The following is a 21,031-nucleotide window of genomic DNA, read 5'->3' on the forward strand; positions in this document are numbered from 1 at the left end:
TATGAAAACCACCATGATGAGAGTATGGTCATGATATATTTGACAATGATGGTTGATGAAGGATATAAGTCTCCTTGACCTTTGACCTGGGTCATAGTTTGACCTACCTTTATCAGGATGTTCTCTCCCTCTTCTCCCAGGCTTCTCTTTCTTTCCAAAAATCCTACCGAGGGAGCCCTTTATACCTGAAGCTTGTTTCTTCTGTAAATTCTTATTAAGCGAGTCTTGTGAACTATTAGCACTGCTATGGGGGCTGGGTGTGCTGTTACTTTCCATTGAGTTTCTGCTAAAGAACAATACATGAAATAACTTGAGAACAGTCAACATCCATGTATACACACAAAAATTGATGTGAATGAAATTAGACATGTCTAGTATTAGTAGACCGGCCAAACATCAAAAAGTGCTCTAGATAAGGATTTGACGGCAAAATTTGTTGATGCCTGGCATCCCAGCTAAAATTCTGGCAAAAATACCCAAGAATATCGTACGGCCGGATGCCAAGCGCACTTTTGCGTGAAAGTGTCATTTTTAGCGTAAAATCTGAAAGAATGTCGAAAATCACGCATTGTGATATTATGACGGATTATCATCATATTTTTTATTATCTTTGATATGGAATTATTTTTATTTGGAGTTTCAAATTATAAGTCTCATAAATATGCATTTTAAATTTGAATATTACACACAAACATATGGCACAGTGAAACATAAAACCGCGATTTCCTCAAAATGAAAGTTTGTGAAAACTATCAATAGTTTGAAGTTTTTTTTACGCAACTTGAATTCTTCGATTTAAATGCGTTTATCCATCGAATGTATAATAAATGTCCTAATGAACGCCTACATGTAGCTTATAGTGTGTACTTATACATGTAATTAAAAACTCACTTTAGTATATTACATGTAATTATGTACATAATGTACGGTATTTTCAATTTTTCTTTCAAAATGCGCACCTGGTAAAATGCACATTGTCTCCTTTCGGATTACATAAAATGAGATATCTTCCATCTTACTTGAAAATTTGTTTAATATTTGTGGCATTAGGACATTTACTATACATTCGATGGATAAACGAATTGAAATCGAAGAATTTAAGTTGCGTAAAAAACTTCAAACTATTGATAGTTTTCATAAACTTTTATTTTGAGAAAATCGCGGTTTTATGTTTCACTGTGCCATATGTTTGTGTGTAATATTCAAATTTAAAATGCATATTTATGAGACTTATAATTTGAAACTCCAAATAAAAATAATTCCATATCAAAGATAATAAAAAATATGATGATAATCCGTCAAAATATCACAATGCGTGATTTTCGACATTCTTTCAGATTTTACGCTAAAAATGACACTTTCACGCAAAAGTGCGCTTGGCATCCGGCCGTACGCTATTTCTAGGTATTTTTGCAAGACTATTAGCTGGGATGCCAAGTATTAGCAAGCATTAACAAATTTTGCCGTCCAAAGAATAAAAAATCATCTTGGCCGGTCTACTATATCATAGCTTTTATCTGTGAATGAACTTTACTAATAGTAACCGCCATTAGAATGTCAAGACAATAGGTAAGCAAAGCAAAATGAAACAGAATTTATACGAACGTTTTCATGTTAGAAATGTGCAGTGATGACCATGATCACTTGATTGAAAGTCTAAATATGGCTATTACCAGTGATACGTCATGGCATTAACCAGCACTAATCAAGACATACAAACCTGGTGATAATACATTGCAGTGAAAGGGTGTTTGTACATATACATGTAGAATGAATGAGAAGAAGCAACTATCCATTTTTATCTTTGAAAACGTTATACAAGGACAACATACATGTAGAAGGAAGATTTTCATTTATCTGAGAAAGTATGCCCTCACATATTATATCAGGAAACATCTCTAAAGTTCTAACTCTCCTTCATCGTGAATCTTTTTTTTTTAATTACATATCTAATTTACAACTTCATGCATTTTCATGACTTTTCTTTTATTTCGCTCAGTTTATTGAATAGAGCGTTGTGGCCCAGTGGATGCATAAAAAATGTGTATTGATTATATTCTTTTGTCGATAGTTATCGATATCTGTAAGATATTTTTAGAGACATATCGACAGAGTATTTTCTTACCAATAACAGCACTAATAATTATATATTATTTTTCAAAGTTAGCTTATTTTTTTCTAACAATCTTACGTTATTTGATCACTCTGGCATGGTCTTACTATCTTATTGTGGAGCGTTGTGGCCCAGTGGATTAGTCTTCGGACTTTGAAACAGAGGGTCGTGGGTTCGAATCCCAGCCATGGCGTAATTTCCTTCGGCAAGAAACTGATCCACAATGTGCTGCACTCAACCCAGGTGAGGTAAATGGGTACCAGTAGGAAGTAATTCCTTAAAAAGCTGTGTGCGCTATGAACGCCTAGCTTAGCCGGGTAATATAGGAGCGCCTTGAGCACCTTACAAGGTGGATATGTGCGCAATATAAATACCCTATTATTATTAATAATATATATTATTATTATTATTGTTTAATTGATCTCATTATTTATGTTAGATCAGTATATATAAGGATATTTTTCTAAATTTATGATTGCTGAATGTTTGTTTAGCTTGTAGATACATGTAGGTAATGATGTGATTGGGGAGGTATTATGGGGATTTGCTTGAAGTGACTAACTCACATGTTTGACAATTGCTTTACATCTTTGCAGTATCATTTTTACTTTTAAATATCTTCATTTTCATTTTCTTTTTCTGACCTGGATTGAGTTTGGGAAGTTTTGGGAAGGAAGACCTGCGGGTTATAGATATTGAGTTTAACCTTTTCCATACCCAATACCCAGGCAGCCTCTCCAACTCTCATCCAGGTCTTATTTTCTTTACCATGCAAAATGATACAGTAATTGTTCTTCCCATTGACTTGTTTGTTACTTATATTCGCAATGTATATGAAAGGTTGAATAAAATAATATTAAAAATAATAGTAACAATAATTCTCACCAGAGAAGCATAGTATATGGAATCTAAAAGTGTCAGTATATTCAATAACTGAAAAAATGAAAGTGATTTAATTTTTGAGCTGGATATATACTCAAATACTTAATTTCATACCCCCATCTTTAAGAAAAATATTTTTATTCATCAAGTTCCATTAACAAATAGAATTCATGGAAAATAAATTACATGATATATGGGCGAGCTGCTCTCATATGATGCCACATATTAAAAACTTTTAAAACCCATACCTCTCTTATTCTGGATTTTCATCACACCTTGACTATTATATTCATCTGCTTTTACCAAATCCAATTTATTGCCAGAGTAAACTTCCCCTTTAATAGATGCCTCATTAAATAAAATGCAATAATGCAGTGTTTGAAGGTATACAGGTAAAGGGTTTTGGAAAGTGCTAATAGTACAGTGTATTGCATTATTGATGTATGATCAGAAAGCTAAAAATTACCTTCTTTGTTCATTTTGACTAGCTTGAGCGGCTATAGCTGCAGCCATCTTCTCAAGCTGTTGTGATCTTGGTGACATGGGTGGACTTGGCTCGCATCGGATCGGTCTCACCTCCGCTGTTTCCTTCTCCTTTGTTATTGGCTGAAATAAAGGAAAAAATTATTGTTATTACAGCAGATTACTCTGCTTTCTTTCATTTTAGTTTATAATGTTTAGTTTTATGTAACTGCTGGTAATCAAAGTCTACATCCCAATCAAAACTTTGAAATTGTTTTATTTTGGCTACAATTGATTTTAACTAAGGATGAATCCCTTTCTAGAATTCAAGATTGAAAACAACCCTATAGGATGTCACAACCATTGACTTTGAAAATTGTTTGTCTAAGGACTGTATGTTTGCAGTCCTATCCAAGGTACTAGAAATGCATTCACTCAATGGCACTCAATGCCTTCTCACAAAGATCATGTCTCTGAATTATTTATAACATTTTTAAAATGCCAGCGTCACCAAGTAATAGCTTAGCAATCCATAACAGTATTGATTTTTATCTAAAATTGAATTGATCATCATAATCATACAAGCTATATCACTTGTATTGATCATCAAATCATTAAGTTGTTTCCCAGGATCCAGTAACACAAGGGTCAAATTGATAATCATGATTGAGTTTATACAATCAATCATCTCAGACTAATCACTATGCTTTGAGTTATATAACTCTAGTCTCATCATGCTTAAATACACGAGTCATGAAATTTCATTCCAATCTAGTTTTTATTGTTCATTGTGAAAATGAAAATAGATAGAACATCTCCTAATCCAAATACATGTATATGTCCCATTCAGCTTTCCATACATGTGGGTTTCTATTCTTGGACGCAAGCCTAAGGTGTATCAATGTTTGACATTCAGGGAAAAGATGATACAGATGATAAGTCAAAAAGAAGATGAGGCAATCACCAAACATTTCATATGGTAGGCTCACATCTATACTGCTGTGTTATCTATAGTCAACCATACCCAACAATGCACCATAAAATAATGGTGAGAATATTATTTATTACTTAACAATAAACATGGTTTTGGTAAGTATAGCACTGAATACTAGATTTCAATGTTGCAGTCACTTTATCATGTGGATTACTACATGTATATAAGCGGTTTGCGAATTGCTGATCGCCCGCAAATTTAAACATGCGCGAAAATATTGACACATTTAGCATTTGGTGCCAATGTCCCCAATAGCAAACATCCTGTGTGGTGAAATATTGAGATACATGTAAGCACCTATATATGTACAAAAAATAAGGTTGAAAAACTAGTTAATAATTCATAAAGTTAGCTAGAATTCTACAAACAAAATCAAAGCCTAAATTATTTCCTAACATATTTTAATCAATACGAATTCACTCACTTTTAAATTACAATGTATTTTTCAAAAAATAATTTGATTTTATTGTCATCTGATTGACTCTGTACACTGGCAGCTATTTGCATACTCATTTATATTCATAAGTCAAATGACCAGAAATTTTGAAAATGTAAGATTTTGTTCACAAAATTCAACATTTTTGCACTGAAACCAACTTTTAAAAAAATGAATCTAACAAAACACAACTTCCAAAGATTACACTTACAGATCAAACTGTAAAATGATGAATCTTCAGATCTAAAGGTACCAAAAAAGGGAAATTAAAGCCACTTTCTTCACACTTTGTAACTGTTTTTTATAGGGACTTATTTATGTATAAAACACGTCAGTATGGGGGTTTTGTGGAGCATAATTATTGCACATGTTTTGCGCTATGTTTGCTTCTCCGTAATGCTGTGGAAGTGTTTGATACATCTTCTGATCGTGAATTCAAGAACCTGTGAAAATGTTGGGACCCCTGAAATTCAAGAAAAATTCTGTAGGCGAAAATAAAAGTTTATACAGTACTAGCTCGCAGATGCCGCTTGTATAAAATAAATGATTTGCGAGCTGCAGAGACATAGCATGATACAGCCATGGTCTAACTCTGGGCTATCTTATGGGAACCCAAAAATGCTCAAATTTTATTTAATTTTATGTTTCTTATGTTTACTTATTACTATGCTTATTTCTCAAGTTTAAGTTGAAGAAAACTATTTCTAGTTATCATTCCTAGATTGTTATGAATGATTTGAGGGTCAAAAGAGCTGGACCTGTGATGAGCCTAGGAGAGGAAAATTATGCACAAAGTGAAGCAAAATTACTCCTTAGCAATGAATGATGACGCACAGCATTTGTATAGCACCATATATCTGTCAAAGACACTTTTTGGAGGAGGCAGCCAATCTGGGTAGCCAAGAAGGGCGCGCACACAGAACTGTGACCTGCAGGTCTCTCCTCCTGATAAACAAGTAATTGACTGGGGGAATACAGGTGAACCACTGCACCAGGGTTTCCCCCTACTCTTAATTGAATAGTGCAGTGGGTTCTTAAGGTGTTGACTCTCCTCTACACAGGCCTCCATTCAAAGTCCTATTCGAGGGACAGAATGTTTTCCACTGTAACATAGCCTGCATCTATGAAACAGGGGAGAGATGTTTACTCACAATGCACTGGCTTCAGTCATCCGCCCGGGGTGGACTCGAACCCACAATCTTTGGTTCGACAGGCAGACACTTTACCGACTGAGCCAACTTTGCTCTCAAAGCCAACTTTGCTCTCAGATAATCTTCAAACTAGCAAGTTTGTAGAGAGCATGTTTGTCATAGCACTTTGCCTAATTCTTTGAAGGAAGCAACACAGAGGACTGATGGTCCTTTTTGATGGACCTTGTAAGAAGTCTTTATAAAGGGTATTAGTAAACTATGTGAGAATCAAACCAAAGAAGCCCAATTGCGAGCCTTCAATCTATCGAACTAACATGACTTCTTATTGGGTACATGTATGTCTGCCTATGTCTCAATTCCTATAATAAACACCATAATGCAAGCCAAATATGATAGAGTGTGATGCTAGATTTATGTCCCAAACCGTCCAGTAGTACATATATTCACTGGAAATGATATAATTGCTTTGATCAGTCTGGTGTTAGTACATCTGATTGTATAGCATCAGAGAAGACATTCTGGGATTAATTCATTCAAATGTGAATAAATGTACACTACACATGCATTCAGTATACATCATTCTTAAAGGACATTTCATACCTGAACATTTACTATTGTAAATGTTCAGGTAATAAAAATGTTAAAGACAGTGCATTCATATTCACATTCATAAATAAAGATGAAGAGAATTTCATCTTTAGAGTAAAGAGGGAGAGTCTGGATATCAAACTTCAATATAACACATCTGAGTTATGTTTACAGGACAAGTCCACCCCAACAAAAAGTTGATTTGAATAAAAAGAGAATCCAACAAGCATAACACTGAAAATTTTCATCAAAATCAGATGTAAAATAAGAAAGGTATGACATTTTTAAGTTTCGCTTAATTTCACAAAACAGTTATATGCACATCCTGGCTGGTATGCAAATGAGGAGACTATGACGTCATCCACTCACTATTTCTTTTATATTTTATTATATGATATATTCTGATTTTCTCCTCATTGTCAAGTGATACAACGATTAATTCCTGAACATGTGGAATTAGCATTGTTTAATACTATATGGTTCAGTAAAGTTGGTCCTTATTGTCAAATCTATAAAAAAATGAAATATTGTATAATTCAAACAATAAAACAAAAGAAAGAGTGATGGACATCATCAACAGACTCACCTAGTTGTGCATATCACTGTTTTGTGAAAAATAAGCGGAACTTTAAAATGTCATAACTTTCTTATTTTACATCCGATTTTGATGAATTGTCAGCACTATGCTAGTTTGATTTTTCTCTATCTATTAATTTCAGCATTTTCCTGGGTTGGACTTGACCTTTAAAAAACATGATAATAAATGATAGAATTTAATGTCAGCCAATGAAATGGCCTAATGTCAACCCAGGTAACCACTGAAACACTGTCTGTAAAACATGTACATCCATTGTCAACATTACAATTCTCATCCCTCTGCTTTATACTAAATCATAAAATCACACAAGCAAATTACTTTGGGAGTAATGGGTAAAGGGGGATACAATTATTTCCATGGATGCCCATAATCATTCTTCCTGACTGTATTTTGAACTGAATTTTACACTCTTTAAAAATCTTGTAGAAATAGAATAGACTCGAGGGGGGCGGGCTTTCTTATAAAGCTTTTATTAGGTTACACACAACCTTATGAGCAACTGGAGTGTGATTCATAAGCCAAAGTTGAAATATATAGTCCATACTTGTCATTATCAATAACATTTTTACTGTACAACACTTTTCAGACTCAAGTAAAATTGTTGCTATGGTCTAAATCAAATCATATGAAATACAATCATGATTTGGAAATTTCTTACTAAATACATATTGGATTATATTTTGAAAATTTCATATTCCACTCCACATGAAGTTGTTTGTAACACTACTAACTGCTTTATGAAAAAAGCTGAATATAATTAGGTGGTATATATTTCAAAAATGAATACTTTCACACACCCAAATTCATAAAGATGAGACAAATTCACATTGGCAAACACCTGGGCCTGTATTCCATAAATGAGATAAGCTTTTGGCTTAAGTTTGAGCAATTTGTCTTTAATAGAATTTTACTTGTCTAAGAAATCTTCCCTAACGATATTCTATACACTTTACGACATTTATTACAGTCAGACCTATGGCTAAGCCAAATCTCAGATTCTATGACGTCTTAAGAAAATTGCAAGGTTGCGCAACTTTTGTCACGAATGCAACAGCTGCCCCGCGGTAAAAATTCTGTGCATTTTACATGTTAAAGCAAAAAAAAAAAGACACGCAAAAACTTTTTGCCCAATTCTAAGACAAAATTCTTAGTCGATGCTTAGTGGAATATGCGTCTTGGCTAAGAATTTTGTCTTTGACAAAAAATAAGACAAAGCGCTTATATTTTTTACTTAAGCATGCTTATCTCGCTTATGGAATACAGGCCCTAAATATTAAATCTGTATTTCATGAAAGTGGTTAACCCATGGATTAAATCTTGTCACTTGATATCAAATACTGCATTAAATCACATGCTCAGTCATGCTTTTTAACCCACTTTCCTGAACTGCATTTAACTTATGATGTCAAGTGACAAGAGTCAGCCAACTTTCATGAATTCAGGCCAGACACTGTATCATATTTATAGACATGAAAACAAGATCTATCAGATAACAAAATGATATGAACATTCATGAATGTAAATTCATTATGAGAGGTTACAAAAATACATATGGTTCTTCGTAATACAGGGTATTTGATTAAGAAATTGAAGATAAACAAGACAGTACACAAACAGGTATGTTTTGATGAAATCAATTCCTGAGACACACATGGATACAAATTACAATGCTTAACACTATAAGATAATACTCACACATTAAAAGCAAATGAGGGCATGAATTGAATGTCAAATTGATATGCATTCAAGATTTTGAAGGAAAACAAAAAGAAAATTGTAAAATATTGGAGCAATGCAATGGCTATTACAGAAGTGAGTTATTGCAATTTTATTTTTTATATATACTCTTTTTGCATGTTGCTTCAAGAATAATTATTTGAGAGATTTACAAGTAACATATTTGTTCTGATAACCATTGATTTCCCTTGAATGGGAGGCATGGAAGACACTAGTTTTAACAAACAAGCAAACATAATAATTGACAACAAGTTTATTCTTTGATGATTGTGGAAGGTAGAGAGTTCTAAATATGAACATTGCCATTTTATCAATGTTAATATGCACAGTTTAATAATGTACAGTATGTGTTGTTTTTTAGGTTAAAGTTTTAGGTTATAATTCAATAATATGCTTTTTTCTGTTCGTATTTTTACTTTTTGAAAACCATGTTTGCATGCCTGTAAAACCAGGCTTAGTGATGGATGATAATACATGCTATTTTATAACCTCAAGATCAAAATAATTCTAAAATGAAGAATAACAGCAGCTCAAAGATGAAAAAAAGATTTCTTTCTTGGATTAAATGATGACAAAAAGAATATTAGAAATAAAACCTTGAAATTGAGTGTTCTAGGTTCCCAGATGACCTCGCTCTGAAATACAAATAATTATACACAACTAAATACATATCTAAATGTTCAACAAAGATGTTAAGAAATATTGCACTCAAAGTCACAAAATTAGATCCAAAATCATGCTTTAACCTAGAATGGTTAATGCAAATTTGTACCTCAAGCAATTGGGAGTTAAGCACATATATTAAAAAAAGTTCAAGTTGTTTACATGTTCGTCTGCTTTTGTTAAAAGATATAAATTCAAGCCAATGAATCTCAAGATAATGGGTCAGATTCATAAAAAGTAGCAATTGCTTCAAGCAAAAGATCATGATTCAGCAATTGCTTTATTTCATATGCATAAATAAATAGCGACGTCATGCTGGTGCGAACACGACTCACAGAAAAGGCAGGACTCGAACGCCAAGGTGTGGGAGTGCAAATTACCTCTTCTTTCATATAACATATTTTCCTCAGACATGGTGTCAAATGAACTTGCTCCTTTTTGATAAATTTATATATTTGGCATTTGATTTGCACTGTATTAGGAAAAAAACATGTACATGTAGGCTACGGTACACCTTGGGGTTCTCTCTCAGGTGATTAAAAAACAAGAACGCCCTGATCAAGCAAACACTCAAGCTGCTCTCAAAGAGCTTGAAAAAACCAAAGCAAGTGCTTAAAAGCATAAGCTAAATGTTTGCTTTATACATACTCTTTTTAGCAATAGCTTAATCATCAAGGAAATGCTAGCAGTCAGTAAGAAATTGCTACTTTTTGTGCATCTGACCCAATATCTGATTCATCACATCCATGGCCACATCAAAATCAGACACAAGTTGCATGACAACAAGATGAGAAAATTGATCAAATATATTTTAAAATACCTCAATATTGTTGAATTTTCTTTCTTGCATTTCTTTCATATTGAATGTTTCTGACATGAAGAGACACATGTAATTCATTCTAAATATCTGGCAAATAAATGTAATACTAACCTAGCAGTCTTATATCAATGCATATATCCTCATCAGAACACACATTACAAATGAATTCAAAGCACTCAGGAAACAAAATATTTAGACAATTTATGGGTGGTTTCTTTTTAGTCAATAAAAATAAAATGGTATATAACACAATGTAGTCATGTGTCATTTAACTGTTAATATGTTAGATGATAAATAATGCAACATTATTTAGTTATTTAGTAATATCATTAGACTATACCAACAAAATAATGAAAACATTCATAAATCATGATGCAAACCAAATTAGATCTAGGTATAGTAATACCAGAAAATTACAAGTACAAGTGACAAACATTTCCAAGACATACGATCATGCTGTAATTCAGAGTATAATACACTGTGATTATAAATAAATATTAGTAAAAATAAATAAATAGATGAAGTAGACAATGTTTTCTTCTGCATTCAGAATAAATAAAAACACACAATCCGATCAATGACAAATTAATTCAAAGAATGGATATAAATTCATATAGAATGATGAAAAATTACTTGTTATCTTGAAGGGATCATTTTCAAATTTTTAACACTTTCCCCAAACAAAATAAAGGCAATGAATTTCACAGAAATTGGAACACTTATATGAGTGCAACATAATTTCTTTCAATATTTTAACCATAGCATCTCAATAGCATAAGCATAATCTATGGTTTAAGCTTTTATATTCCGGATTATTTTTCATCACACTATCATTATCATTTCTGGTAAGAAAAGGGTTGGATTTCTTTGAAAATAGAACTGTGTATGTGAATGAATGAATGAAAGAGGCACATATTGATCAACATTAAAATATTTTGATAATTGATATTGTAATATTATCACAGGAAAATGGAAACATTCTAACCCTTGTATTTAAGAAACATGAATCCATAAAAGAGAGCGATAGTAAATGCATGATCCGATGGTACACTCCACAGATACAACAGACCAAAATAAGGATGCAAAACAAAACAAGTAGAATGCCTCTGGCAGTCTCGCCTGCATTACGCGATTTGATATAGCAGCAGTGCTGACTTTAAAAACTTTGAAAAATTAATTATTCAAAAAAGAAGACATTCATATGATAACAAAATACTATATCCATTGACCAAATATGACCTTTGACCATGATCATGTGATCTAAGATGTGTGCAAAACAATCATTACTCTTATGTCTAAGTTTTATGAACTAGCTCCATAAAAATTAAAAGTTACAATGGATATTCAACAAATACCTCTAACATGCCCAAAATTCATTGACCCTAAATGACCTTTGACCTTGGTCATATGACCTAAAACTCATGCAATATGTTCAGTAATACTTGATAACCCTTATGTCTAAGTTTCATGAACTAGGTTCATATACTGTCTAAGTTATGATGACATTTCAAAAACTTAACCTTGGTTTAAGATTTTGATATTGATTCCCCCAACATGGTCTAAGTTCATTGACCCTAAATTACCTTTGACCTTGGTCCTGTGACCTGAAACCAAGGCAGGATGTTTCCAAGTTTATTTCCAAGTTTCATGGACTAGGTACATATTCTTTCTAAGTTATGATGTCATTTCAAAAACTTAACCTTAGGTTAAGATTTGATGTTGACGCTGCTGCCGTCGCCGTCAGAAAGCGGCGCCTATAGTCTCGCTCTGCTACATGTATGCAAGCGAGAGAAAAATGGAGGCAAAAACAAATATTGCTTAGACCGTTCATTTAAGGCTGCAGAAAGATCAGTAACCTTGAAAATAGTATTATGAGGTGATATTACTCAGGCATGTTATCAGCAGCCAGACTACAAAACAAGTGGAATGCCTCTGGCGGTCTCACCTGCATCACGCGATTAAATATAGCAGCAGTGCTGACTTTGAAAACTACTATAACTCGTGCAAGATGTTCAGTGATACTTGGTTACTCTTACATGTATGTACACGTTTTATGAACTAGACCAATACACTTACAGAGATATGATGGTAATTCAACAAATACCCCCAACATGGCCAAAGTTCATAGACCTTACATGACCTTTGACCTTGAACATGTGACCTGAAACTCGCACACGATGTTCAGTGATACTTGATTACTATTATGTCTAAGTTTCATGAATCAGATCCATAAACTTTCAAAGTTATGATGGTAATTCAACAGATACCCCCAATTCGGCCAAAGTTCATTGACGCTAAATGACCTTTGACCTTGGTCATGTGACGTGAAACTCGTGCAGGATGTTCAGTGATACTTGATTAACCTTATGTCCAAGTTTCATGAACTAGGTCCATACATTTTCTAAGTTATGATGATATTTCAAAAACTTAACCTTAGGTTAAGATTTTGATGTTGATTCCCCCAACATGGTCTAAGTTCATTGACCCAAAATGACCTTTGACCTTGGTCATGTGACATGAAACTCAGGCAGGATGTTCAGTAATACTTGATTAACCTTATGGCCCAGCTTCATGAACTAGGTCCATATAGCACCTAACAAGGTGGATATGTGCGCAATATAAATACCCTATATTATTATTATATACTTTCTAAGTTATGTTGTCATTTAAAAAACTTAACCTTCGGTTAAAATTTGGTGTTGACGCCGCCGCCGCCGTCGGAAAAGCAGCGCCTATAGTCTCACTCTGCTATGCAGGTGAGACAAAAATAAAGAGTAATCAGTTACATATGATAAAAAAGTTTGTGCAAAATAAATTTTGTTCAAAGTTTCGCAATACCATGGAACTGATATTGAAATCATTGTGATGTTCCAGCAGTCAACTTTGGTCTATATTTTTTGTTGAAGCATGTCTTAACGATATGAAAAAAGATGGTGAGTTTTGTCAAATATTATCTGAATGACGCATCTAAGTTAATCAAAGGACAGGGGGGGTAAGTGCAACTCAAATATAGAATTTCATTCCCTTTACTAACATTTATGAAGAATATCACATTTAATCTTGAATCAGTTTGAGCTCTTAAAACTATACAAAAAGAAAAAAAGTAAAATCTAAAATGCATTAGATGTAGGCCTATATTTTCAATTCACCTATCTTCCAGATACAATCAAATCTGATTTGGATAAGCCTGATTTTATATATAGATGAGTGAATTATACTTCAGACTTGGTAGAGAATAAACCACAAACATTCATGCAACCATAGGATCCATGCAATGAAGGGTGAGATACATTGAAGGGAAGGATACCATGATGACCTACAGTATACCACATTAACTTTGTTGACAAACTCTTAAATTTTTGAAATATTGATGTACTGGATGTCATTATTTTCATATACGTGTATGAAGGGGGCCCCATATCTGCACACCTTTACAATTCAAAATAAGATTAATCATAATTTTTATTTCTATTTCACAAAAAAATTCAATTGATAATGTTCCTTATACTCTTATGAGTAAGTGTGCCAAATTTTCATTAAAAAATTTGAAAGAAATACATGATTTTCTTGGGAAAAACCTCCGCCAGTCATTTTCAGATTGAACAAAAAGATGGTGGCCCATTCACTTTGCACATGATTCAGGGATTTTGGTGAGAAAGGCTGCATTTTGAGGCCGTCACATGAAATGCCCCAAATTCATTATTTTTCCACCATTTTAAGTTGGCTTTTTTAATGAATACATGTATCTGTCTATGTATTGCATGTGTAAAGTTTGTGTTTGTTGCATATCTTCTTTAACTAGAATGGCGCAGATACGCGTGAGTGCTTACAAGCGTAAATCGCTGACAAGGGGCACTGCGCAGACTTAGGAAACCTATTGTTGATACATTAATTTGTTGAATCTGTGACAACTATAACTGACTTATTGCTATGGAAACAACAAAATTGGAGAATGTTAATGTCGTATGCAAAATTTGAAGATAAAATGATCGAAACTGTTCTATCTCATGTAAATATCAATCAATCTAACAAAATTGGAAAATTGTTGCATATATATTACACAAATGTTAAAACAGGAATTCGAAAAACAACTATACAACATCTCAAGCAAACGTGAAGAAGGGCGTGGCTAAGCAAGGTGATTGCTATGGTGACAGGGCAATGTGGGTGGGGCTATTCATGGGGAACATAATGCAACATATGCCTTCTATACCTTTTGCCAATACTGCAGCTCCGACTCAGAAAGGGACATAGAACGATTGTGAACATATTTGGGCTGTGTCACAAAAAATAGAAGAGAAGAGAACAGGAGAGAGAAAGGTAGAAAAAAGAGCAATGTAGGAAACAGAGAGAGTAGAGAGTTTTTGGGGGAAAATGAACAGATACAGTTTTGAAATAAACAAATAATTTCACAGCAAAAAAATATGACAACTGAAACTGGAGAAAGCATGAGTAAGTATGTTTCTCTGGACATCTCTCTTTTTTTTTCTAGATCCCTGTAAAATTAATCAACATATATTTCAATCCAATGTATAATGATTTTGCTGTAAGCAGACAGCCATTGTAGATTGCTAATATATTAGGAGAAATATGAATACACAAATAATTAAATAAACATGAAAAATTGTGCAAAATCTACAACTTTTCTACTTTTAATAGTGCAGTGCAGTGAATGCTAGCCAGACAGCCAGTATCTTTTCTATTTTCTATGCCTATACATGTAACTGTGACAAATAAATTATCTATGGAATATATATTACTTATTATTTAGTTATTTTTTTGCTTTTGAAGAAAGCTCAGAACTATGACAAGCTCTTTTACAACAGTAACATACGATAGTTTGAGAGACAGGTCACTGTTTGCTTTTGAAAGAGAAAGAATTATCAACACTACAAAGATTGTCCTGGGCTTAGTTACATCAAGCTAAGCAATTAATCATGGGGTGGATTTTCACAAATGATTCTAAAACAATTCTGATCAATGCTATCAATATTGTAAAAATCAGTCAAATGATCATTACTGCTAAGTGATATGAGCCACAAACTATTAAAAGATGTGCAGTGAAAATAATTTAACATACCATAAAATCATACTCTCTTGATTTCTTTCATTATTTCTGAACTCAAAGTTGGTTTACCACAACTATTAGTTGTTTTTCATAATATATAGAGAGATTATCTGTCATTAAAATTTTAAATGAATGAACCTCACATACAAGCTTAATACATCTAGGGATGGAAAGATGAGAGGAGACAGACCAACATAAGAATTTCAAAAAGTGAATCATCACTTTCATTCAATGCACCATAAATTTCAACATTGTGCATTGAGAGACAGAGAGACCTAACACACTATTCTACCATTTTGAGAATTTGGAATGAAATAAACACAAAACTGATTGAAAAAAGACTGCTAATCATGGCTTTGATTGATCTGTGAACTGAAGCAGGAAGCCTAATCTCAATTCAAATTGTCTATAAACCAAACACTGCACAATATCTCAATAACCCTATATGATAACAAGGCATAACCGATGTTGTGTCTCGCCCACTTGTGGAAATAACCAGAAATATCGCGATTTGCGACTGCACACAACAGAATTGTATCAACAGATCATTCATTGTGAAATAACTGGGATGGAATAACATTTTTCATAAGAGAGTCTTACACGTAAACTATAACACTGACCTCAAAATGACCTTTGTCCTTACCATGTGACCTTCGACTGCAGCATAACATGCAGGTCTCCTAAGTACATCTACAACCCAAGTTTGATTTAAAAGTGACTTACGGTTGCAGAGTTAATGTGTCATAAGAGAGTCTTGAATGTAAACTTAAATGCTGACCTGAATAAATCTTTAACGTTGACCTAAACATGACCTTTGACCTTACCCTGCGACCTTCGACTGCAACATAACATACAGGTCCCCTAATTACATCTACAATCCAAGTTTGGCTGAAAAGTGACTTATTGTTGAAAAGTTGTGTCATGTTTGTGGATCCCTTAGTCTCGCCTTCACCTCTGGTGGGTGAGACAAAAAGTGGAAACATCACTTTTGGCAAAATCACTCTTTTGGGAGTTAAAGCCTCAATACCAGACTCTTATGCTTCATAAAGTCAAAACTTATGAAGAGGGAAATTTACTGAAATCAATATAAACTATAGAAAGCAAATGAAAGTATATTTTGTCAGAACATGATAAGGTACAGTGATCTCCAGAGGACTACACTCATTTTCGATGCTTATCAATCAGCCAATCAGCATGCTCCATTTTGTAATACAAAATAACGACAAATAGGGAGGTTACCAACTTTCAAAGGTTGATGATTGCAACTCTATCTATAACAGGAAGGTGCGTTTCAGTTCCTAGTAAATAAATGACATGACTAACAAGTAACAAATTGAAGAAAAAAAACTGGAAAAGAAAAGATATACAAAAAGTAATGTAAAAAAGCTTTGATTTTAGAATAAAACCAGTATGACAAGATGACTCACCCTTGAAGCTATGTCATCCACATCGCTATCATAACCTCTTTCCCGTACGCCATAAACAGCGCCCCCTAGTGAGGATATATGAGGTTGGCTGGCACTATGTTTATAGTGAGAGGTAAGAGGTGATGCTGGTTCAGCTTGATGGATTCGTCTAACAGTGACCGGTGTTGAATCAGCGCTTTGAGGAGGTGATTTATTATCTCCTGTACGTTGTTGTGATGGACCCTGATCTGATGCTGTAGTCATCATTAGCATACTTCCTAAATTGACATTAGATTTGATGCCATTATTTATTATCTTTAATTTTCAACATAAAAATCAATGAGTAAAATCAATAAACAGACAATATCAAAAGGTAGCGTACTCTCTGACAAGGCATTTTAGATTTTAAAAATTGAAATTTTAAAGAAAAAGATACGAGAGTAAATAAAATAAAGTGAAAATCAAACTCTCTTTTTACATACTGTTAAATCACATGTATGAGATGGCGCAATTAATAAAAATTGAGATACAACAATCTTTTAAAAGACTGTTTTCGTGCTGAAAATGTTGAAATGTCTTGCAATCAGTGCACACATCGTGCTGAAGTCAACAAAACAAAACTTCATTTTCACCTTTCTCTGTGAACCTCCCTGAAATTCTTGAATCAAATTTTTGGATAACAAATGATCAATTTTGGACAATTATATCATTTAATAACATACCAAAGTGCAAAATGAAAAATAAACAAGTGGAACGCCTCTGGCAGTCTCGCCTGCATTACGCGATTTAATATAGCAGAAGTGCTAACTTTGAAAACTACTATAAAATAATCATTCACAAAAACACCATTCATATGACATAATACCACGTTCATTGACCATAAATGACATTTGAACGGTGACTTAAGACTTGTCAACTACACCCATGTCCACATTTCATTCACTCTATCCATAAACTTTCAAAGTTATGATGGCAATTCAACAATTACCCCAACATGGCCTAAGTTTATTGACCTTAACTGACCGCTGACCTTGGTTTTGTGACCTGAAACTCACAGGGGATGTTAAGTGATACTTGATTACTCTTATATCCCAAGTTTTATGAACTAGATCCATAAACTTTCAGAGTTAGGATGGTAATTTAACAAATACCCCCAACACGGCCAAAGTTCATTGACCTTAAATGACCATTGACCTTGGTCATGTGACCTGAAACTCAAGCAGGATGTTCAGTAATACTTGATTAACCTTATGTCCAAGTTTCATGAACTAGGTCCATATACTTTTTAAGTTATGATGTCATTTCAAAAACTTAACCTTAGGTTAAGATTTGATGTTGACGCCGCCGCCGCCGTCGGAAAAGCGACGCCTATTATAGTCTCGCTCTGCTATGCAGGCGAGACAAAAATCACTTCATTTGTTTTGAGCTGGGATATACATGTATATCCATAGAAACAGTACTTTTAAGCCAATCAAAATCAAAGGCTAAAGCCAGGGTAATAATATTCCTTTGCAGTGCATAGGGATGTTATATCATAATAAGATATATGTGCTATTCAAGTACTGTGTTTTTAAAATCAAGGTCTATTGTACATACCTGGCAATGACCTTGTAAGTGACCTTGGTTCTGGATTCCAGTAGCGATGACTCGGGGAAGTCCCATATATATCAATGTTATCAACGCTTCCTACCCGATGCTCAAGCTCCTCCGCTCGCTGCTCCGTGCTAAATTTTTCCTCTTGTATTAATCTATTAAAAATCAAATAAAAAGAGCTTGATCAGCTGATCGGATGGGTGGATTTTATTTTTCATCTTTGATATTGACATTCAGATGGTGCAATCACTTCTGAATGCTATAAAAGAAAACATTTCTGAGATTTATGCTACCCTATCTATGTGCAGTCAATTTCAGTTAAAATGAATGCCTGCAGTAGTAACCATGATAATGAAAATGATACTCTGAAAAAATATTCAAGGTAACTTTTTCAGGCTTTACAATATACCTGTCCATGACAAACTAAATAAGTACTGTTGCAATAATAAACTTTTCTACAGTATGCTGGGATAAACAATGAAGTATGATCAGTGCAAAAAAGAAACTTTTCTACAAAACTTCTCTCCATCATTTACAAGAAACATTGATGATCCTGGAGTACTTGATTGGACCTGGATAATCCTTGCATGAAAAAGTTACACAATTTTTAAACAATATTTGTTTCTGAAAAGAACATTTATTACTTCTGAGAAGATGGAATGTCAGAATAAACTTAATCACACAATATTTTCTATATTTTTATATTCTTGTTTATTGCTACTTGTTCCTAAAGCATAACCAGACAATTTCATTTGAGTTTTCTGATTTTTTGTATTTGTTTTAAAGAATTGTCTGAATGTTTTGAGACAAGTTACATGATTTCATTCTAGATTGTATCTCTAGTTGCTCCTTAAGCACCGCACATCATTCAAAGACTAGAAATTTGACGTGTCCAAAGGACACAAATGCCCCCGCTTAATGTGATCAGAAATTCATTCTATATGATTGAACCAACTCGCATATATAATGAGCTGTGACCTCTGACATGCGGACTCCGAATTCGGACTTAGCCTGTATTTTGGTGTCATCTACCTACACACCCAAATTTTTTTTAATCTGTTGAATATTTCATAAGTTATTATGCGGAAACCAACTCGCATATTTAATGAGCTGTGACCTTTGACCTGCAGACTCCAATTCGAACTCAGCCTGTATTTTAGTGTCATCTACCTACACACCCAAATTTTTTTTTAATCTATTAAATATTTTTCGAGTTATTGCGCGGAAACCAAGTGGGGGGACGGACGGACAGGGGCACGCTTAATGCCCCCTCCTGACTTCGTCTGCGGGGGCATAAATGTTGGCAAACTGCATACATGTATAATGCCTGGTTGTTGCAAGGGTAAATAAGAACATTCTGTTTAAATCAGAGGTAACCTTTACCCGAATAACCAATCATTTTCATTCTTAATTGTACTCGTAGAATGATGACTTACTTGATTTCATTATTGATTGCATCTAGTTGTTCCTGAAGCATCGCTGCTAACGTCTGAGCATCGGTCTGACCTTGAGGAGACAACATATCAACCGCTGAGAAGATATCTGCATTATCATCACCAGCAGGTGAAGAGCTCTCGCTCTCAAAAGCTTGGGCAATGTTTGCCAAGACATTGGCCTGCTCCGCCTTCTCCCATTCCTGCTCATTCAACGTGTGAACCTGCTGAAATGCAAGGGTGAAGGAGGGAAAAGATGAAATGACGAAGGACAGTGATGGAAAGACAGATCACCCACAAGTGTTGTGACAATGAGAAGGGATGGAAGGAAAGATGAATAGTCAATAAGGTGCAAGACCAAAGCATTGTCAAAGGACAGATAAATCACAAGGAATGTGAAAATGAATTATGGAAACAAAAGAAGTAATAAACAAGGAAATTAATAAATAGGTAAGAGTATGAACGTCAGGGATTAGAACAATGATTACAAAGGAAAATAAAGATGATATTATAACAAAAAACAATATATGAACAAATAATATCAAGGATTGTACCATTAAGAAAGAAAGAAGGGATGGATGAAGAAAGCAATAGATAAGTGGTGGGTGTGATTGAAGGCCATTAAATGATAACAATGGAAGAAAATAAGATGGAAAGACCAAAGAAAGTGATGAAATGATGAAAGACAGAATACAAAAGATTGAAGGAAAGATTAAATGACAGGAGTAATGAAACAATGTAATTAGGAATTATAAGGATGGATGACCATTTATAGTGAATGATAATAAATGCATGGATGACCAGAGGGAGGGAGGAATGGATGGAATCATTGATTGAAGGAATGAACAAATAAGCGATAACCATAAAAAATGAATGGATTGATTATTGAGTAAAAGAAAGAACCACATTCAATGGTTAAAAAAAAAACATGGAACACACAATACAACAATTCAAATCAATAAATTCAAAGAAAATATATTCAAATCAAAGAAAATCATCAAAGCATGTTATGTACAAATTTGAAGATTATATGAATCACAAATGTATTAAATAAAAGAACAATAAAATAAGCAATGTAAAAATTAAA

General features: G+C 33.8%; 1 protein-coding gene across 1 annotated transcript in view; it reads right to left on the reverse strand.

Annotated features, from left to right (window-relative positions):
- The window catches only part of LOC135155463 (liprin-alpha-1-like), a 65,594-nt gene that overhangs the window by 28,152 nt on the left and 16,411 nt on the right, over nt 1–21,031 (reverse strand). The window contains exons 9-15 of the mRNA XM_064104438.1: nt 19,948–20,171; nt 18,515–18,666; nt 16,940–17,196; nt 14,658–14,720; nt 9,558–9,596; nt 3,462–3,601; nt 108–286 (exon numbers count right to left, since the gene is read on the reverse strand). Coding sequence (XP_063960508.1) covers nt 108–286; nt 3,462–3,601; nt 9,558–9,596; nt 14,658–14,720; nt 16,940–17,196; nt 18,515–18,666; nt 19,948–20,171 — 1,054 coding nt within the window. The remainder of the gene's footprint in view (nt 1–107; nt 287–3,461; nt 3,602–9,557; nt 9,597–14,657; nt 14,721–16,939; nt 17,197–18,514; nt 18,667–19,947; nt 20,172–21,031) is intronic.

This window comes from Lytechinus pictus, chromosome 9 (genome assembly GCF_037042905.1).
Source record: "Lytechinus pictus isolate F3 Inbred chromosome 9, Lp3.0, whole genome shotgun sequence".
Classification (NCBI taxonomy): domain Eukaryota; kingdom Metazoa; phylum Echinodermata; class Echinoidea; order Temnopleuroida; family Toxopneustidae; genus Lytechinus; species Lytechinus pictus.